General features: G+C 43.7%; 1 protein-coding gene across 1 annotated transcript in view; it reads left to right on the top strand.

Annotated features, from left to right (window-relative positions):
• Positions 1-576: 576 nt before the first annotated feature.
• Positions 577-6,000, top strand: part of UBE2W (ubiquitin conjugating enzyme E2 W) — a gene marked incomplete at its 3' end in the record, with an annotated part of 28,066 nt that continues 22,642 nt past the window's right edge. The window contains 1 exon segment of the mRNA XM_082499235.1: positions 577-597. Coding sequence (XP_082355361.1) covers positions 583-597 — 15 coding nt within the window. The 5' untranslated portion in view covers positions 577-582.

The raw sequence follows: 6,000 nt of genomic DNA, 5'->3' as shown, positions 1-6,000 counted from the left end.
TCCATCACCTCAAGCCGCCGGCAAGGCCTTCTCCCACAGCCGGCAGCCCCGAGCCCACGGAGGGGGGCCGGGACGGGCCGGGTCGGGCCTGCCAGGGATCCCTAATCCGACCTTCCCGCCAGGACACACCAGACCTGAGGAGAGCCCGCAGAAACCCATAAAAGGGCACAGCCGGCATTAACTAAATCCCTTAAAGGCTCTGGACGCGCAGAGCTAAAAACCTTCACAGCGAGGCCAGGCGGGGGGTCAGCCCCCTCCCGCCTCCGGTGATGGCCGGCCCTGAGGCCCGCTCCCATCGGGGGAGTCGACGGAGCTTCCCTCCCCGGCCGCAGGGCAACCCGGCGCGGTCTCCTACCCGCCGCCGCCGAGGCGAGCAGGGGGAGGGGAGAGGGCAGCACCGGGGCCCAGCCACGGCAGCGGCAGCAGCAACAGCCTGAGGCCGACACCCGCCCCGCCCTCTCTCCGCGCATGCGCGGCCGCCTGGCCGGTGGCGCGGGCACGTGACCGGGAGGGGACGGGCGCGCGGCGCTGCGTCTCTGTGGGTCCGGGCCGGCGGCGCAGAGGGGAGGGGGAGGATCCATCATGGCGTCCATGCAGGTGAGGAGCTTGCGGCGGAGCCGGGGCACCGCCGGGGCCCGGGGACGGGAGCGGGAGCCGAGCGGCGGCGGTGGCAGTGGCAGTGGCAGTGGCAGTGGCAGTGGCGGCGGCAGCGGCAGGAGTGGTGGTGGCAGCAGCAGCTTGGAGCCGGGAGGAGCCGTTGCCCTGGGCGTGTGCGTGGTGGTGCGCTCCGGAGAGCGGTACGGGCAGAGCAGCTGCTGGGCAGAGGTTGAGGGGATCGGTTGCGCGGCGGCTCCGGCGCGGCCGCGGGGGTAGGGGGAGCGGTGGCCGCTCGGCCAGGGAGTGTGGAGGCAGAGTAGGGCCGGGATGGAGCTGGGACCCCCGGGGGCAGGCTGTGAGGGGCGAGGCCGGGCCCCGGCTGCGGTGGAGAGGGGAGGAGGGAGCCGCAAGTGAGGGCGGGCGGGGCAGGATGGCGGGCGGGGGAGGAGGTGGAGGGCGGCGAGAGGCACCGGGGCGATGAGGGGAGGCGAGTTACCTCCGAGAGAGGTTTGGCAGCGATGCCCCCTCTCTTCGGGCAGGCAAGGGGGGAGGGCGAAGGGTTCTCTTCCCCTCGGCAGGGTCTGAGGGGGCCGCGGCTTCGTCCCCCTCTCCTGGCGGTGTGGCCGCAATGTAGGGGGGGGACGATGTCAGGGAGACCCCCCTGTGACAGTGTGAGGGTAGTGTCGAAGGATGTGACCAACAACTCCATCTTCCCGGGCGTTTCTGTGGCCACGGCACTGTAATTCTCGGGCACAGGGGTCTGGGGCAGACAAGTTTTGGCCTAAGCCGTGTGCCCGTGTTGCCCGTGGGGGTCCTCTTTCTCTCCGTAAAATGAAACTGTAATGTGGCGTCAGTCCTGTGGACAGAAAACGTCTGGTTTTACTTGGTTGGATGGGGTTGCTGTAGGTGAAAACATGAAGCATCCTGCTGCTTGACAGGTATTTCCAGATGAATTATTTATTCATACCTTCTCCGAAGGAGTTCTTAAATAGAGGCTGCAGAAATTGCTGTGGAAGAATGGATCACTTTCACTGTGTGTTGCTCCGAGTGGGTGGTGATTTATTGTGACTGGGGCAGGAGAAAAGATTGCTGGGTTTTGTGGCAGTGGCTTCTGTCTTTCCTTATTTCACCTGTAACTGCTCTGCTTTTTTTTTTTTTTTAATTTTTACAGTTTTCCATTTTGTTTTTAGATCTGGATGATCTAGCACTTCTATTTCCTTCCTCAAACTGCTGCTTTCTCTTGTTTTCATTTTGGTCTGGTATAACGTATTTTTTGTCACTAGTAGTGGAACAGCCAAGAAAGAGTATACAAACTGAATTAAATTAGTTTAGTTGTCCTCATGGCTTGGATTTAGCATAGCTAAAAAGAGTTAAATTGTCGAAGCATTGAACTGCATGGGCTAAAAATTCTACTTATGAAGTTTAGAAGCATAAAAAAGCCACGATGTGTCTTTCTGAGTTATTGAAATGGGATCAAGAACTTGTATGTACTGTACAGAATGTTCTTCATTTAGCAGTAGTTTAGACAGATAGCCTGATCTGCCTTCGTTTTATCAGGTCTTTCTGGCAAGTGCGTTTTTGTAACGCTGCTCTTTTCATGCTTGTGGAAGTCTGAACATTGCTGCAAAAAAGAGGCAATAATTTATTAAGCAGTATCTTTTATAAAACTGTGAAAACTATAGGGAAATGACAGTTGTGAAACTTGAAGGAGACACTCCATGGGACTTTGTAAACCTGTGCTGTGTTGCTGTCTCTGGCCTAGTAAATGACCTTCTACAGCTTGCCTCACCCTCATTCCTGTTGCTCCCTCTGTAAAGGGATAATGTTTATAAATTAAATGAGGTTGTTTAGGATACATGAATGACAAATGTTGCCTCAAAGTAAGATAAGTGTGGAGGTAGTACTCACTTCCTGAAAATACAGCTATGGTCTAATGTTGTAATTGCTTTCATTTTAGGAATACTAGCTGTAATATTACACTTTTAATAGTGTTCTGTTGTCTTGATGAGGAGATTCAAGGAAACTTAGGGAAGGTTTTTTTTTTGTCTTTATGTTGCTAGTTGTGTAATGTTCTGATGACTTTTTCCTGAGTTTAGTAAATTAGTAATGTAGTTTAACAAATCAGAAAAGGAATTGGATAGGATTTTTTTTTTTTTTTAATAAACAGGAAGCATAAAAGAAAATTAGTAAGTGAACTGTAAAATTAGCAAGTTTCTCAATAGTAGACACCTTCCCAGGTGAGCAAGATTTCAGGACTCTGTGTGGACATTCTTTAATGGTAGTTTTCTGTAATGCTTTTCTTCCAGAAAATGTTGACAAGATCCTGTGTTTTGTTTTCTAACAGCTGTGTTGTCCAAAGTGGTGGTTAATTTGGCACTGCTAGATTGCTTTCAACCTGGTTTGCATAACTTTAAGTAAATAATATTTTTTCTTAAAAAAAAATCGTCAAACAAAACCCCAAACAAACCTTGAAGAAAAAAGACTATTTTTTCCAATATTATTCCCAGAATAAACACAAGCTTATACAACTTTTCCTGAAAAGAAAAACAGAAATATTCTGAAAATTTCTAAGTAGTGTACAACAAGTAAATAGAATGGATTTGCTTTGGAAGATTTGGTGTAGCATCTTTTGTAACCTGAAGTCTTAAAGCTATAGATAACATAAAAATGTGGTAAATACTGACGAAATAATAAGCAGTTGTTCTCAGAACAGCTGGAAACACAGAACTAGCATTAAGAATAGAAGAACAGGTGAAAAATAGAACCAAGGAAGTTCATTTGAAAATGTACAGAAAATATATCATTGCTGTACAAAGTGTTTAGATAATTAAGGCCTTTCCCTAAAGTCACAGATAACGAGTATTTGCGTCTTAAACTCGAAAGATTGACTTTATCCATAATGCTGACACTTTAATTACTACAGTTTTACCTTTCCCTTCCTTTCACTTTTAATACCAAGTTACTTCCAACCCTGAATTATGACTGCACATATTGAAACAGCTTTCACAAACACACCTATGGGAACAGGTTTAGGTTTGCATTTTATCACCAAAATAGCCTGTGTTTTTTCCTTTGAAGTTAGACACATGAAATTTGTACATGTAGATATTTAAATCTGATTAAACACAGAGCTATTGTAATTAATGACACAAACAGCTTTAGTAAAGAATGTAGAATGTTAGCCTTCACCATGCATTCATGTTATCAGGGTTTGTTTTTTTTTTCCCTTGAAAACTGCCTGTTGGTGGGCTGCCATCAGAACACATGCACACATTGAAATAAAAGTGCTGCTTGAAAAGTTACAGCAATAGATTTTTTTTTTCAAAATGTATGTCTAAACAGGTGTTTAATAAAATAATTGTGCTAGATGACAATGCAGAATTCATGTTAGCTTGGGATCACCGGGAACTTTTATCGCTAAACACAAGCCAGTAGCAATACAAAAGCTTCCCAGAAGTTTCACCCCAGTGTTTTCAGCCAGTGGGGTATGGGATGGGGAAAATGTGTACAAGCCACTGAAATCTCAAGCAAAATTGCATTTATAATTACATTATAAGAAAATATTATGGTCTGGATATGCCCAGTTCTGGTTAGACTTCCTTGGTTCTAATCTTTACCTGCTCTTTTAGTCTCAGTAGAAGTTCTGTGTTTCCAGCTGTTCTCAGAACAATTGCTTATTGCTTATTCTTTCTTCAATATTGGCAGCATTTTTCTTTAATAATTTGGAAATAATTTTCTCTTTACTTATTTGATCACTTTGTCCAGGAAAAAGTTCTAAGCTATTTTTGATATATCTTCCCAAAAAACCGTAACAAACCCAACCTTAAGTGAGGAAAGCTTTCAGTTGACTGCAACGTCAGTGATGTTGCATGTGTCCTGCTAAATGTCACAGTACAGGGTGCTGTTTTTGTTATTTCAAATAAAATATTTAAAAAAATAAAAAGAAAATGAGTGTTTACTGTAATTATATAACCACTTCTGGCATATAAACACAATGAAATTATTGGTAGTTAGTAACAACTTGAAGTATTTAGTGGTGCCATTGATGAAATACTTTTGAAGATAAAGATTTCAATCTTTTTTTGTAAACTGAAAAATGCAAGTACCATAATTGAGACCAGAATAAGTGGAGAGTAAAAAGCATTTCTCCTGTCCACTAAGAGATTGTTAGTCCTTTATGTAACCTTCAGTTATCAGTCTGTACTGATATGGGGTATATTAGTTTTGGCATATAGCCATGCTACAGAAAAATGCATAATTTATAGTTATTTTACCAAAATGAGTTAATCTTGGTGCTTTTTTAATAAACTTTTCAAGTGAGTTTAATATCAAGTGAAGTACAAAATTTATCGTCTTTAAGTCAGTGAAGATAAATAAAACCAAAGCCTTAGGCCCTAAGGAGTCTCACTTGCTTGTTTTTGTATCTGCTTGTGTAAATAGAGTTTTGGGAAACACTTTTCCTGTGCAGCAACTGCACAATTTTTGAGCTAGAATGGGAGAATTCACTTACGAAAAAGAAAGCAGTAGTAGACAAGTTTACTGAAACCAGTGTCCCAGAGCATTATCAGCAGATCTTTCTTCCGAATAGACCAACTATATAGCTAAAACGTAGAAAACCACGGATGCTTTCAACCTGTCACATTGGTATTTCATGAATACATGTATGATTTAAATCAGGAAAATAAGAGACAGCAGATACTACTTGTAAAGAATAGTTATTCTAGTTGATTGTAAATATTTTTGCTCAGAGTTTGATAATGTCTTGTACTGGCTTTTAGGCCTAGCTATTCAAGCTCTGAGAAGGGGAAAAGAGAAACAATAGATCTGCAAAAGCCAGGGAATGTTGTCTTGTTAAGCTGCTCCCTTGGAAAGCTCTGTGAGTTTGTAATTAATAAGCTAAAGCAGCTTAGCTAAAACAATTTGCAAAACTCAGTGATCAAGCACTTTCTTAAATTGTTTGCTCAAATTATACTGAGCTAAGACATTCAGACTAAAAGATCTTCACTATATGTTATGCAGGTATAGGCTGTACTGGTGAATACTCCCAGAGATTATGTGATTAAATTACTTCTATTAATATGAAAGAGAGAAGGCATGACTTCCTTTGAACTTACCCATAGTTATGGCTGTGTTCAGCAAATACAAAGCGTTTGGTATAATGATCGTATATCTTACATAGCCTTTGTTTACAAAGGAGAGATGAGCTTTCAAGCAGTTTGCAGGCTAAAGTTCCCACTGGGGCAGAGGGGAATAGGACAACGAAGGTCTTTTAATCAGTACTTGAAGCCAAAGATTTGTGCATCTTGCGTGGTTTTGAAGTAGTGAAGGACTGTGATGGAACTGTCAACTGTGGGTTGTGTTTTGGCCTTTTGAATGGAGGAAGAGACAATATTACACGTTCAT

The sequence above is a fragment of the Vanellus vanellus genome, assembly GCF_965231255.1.
Source record: "Vanellus vanellus genome assembly, chromosome: 2".
NCBI classification, from domain to species: domain Eukaryota; kingdom Metazoa; phylum Chordata; class Aves; order Charadriiformes; family Charadriidae; genus Vanellus; species Vanellus vanellus.
The sequence above is the reverse complement of the archived record's forward strand: the minus strand, read 5'-3'. Positions and strand labels throughout refer to the sequence as shown.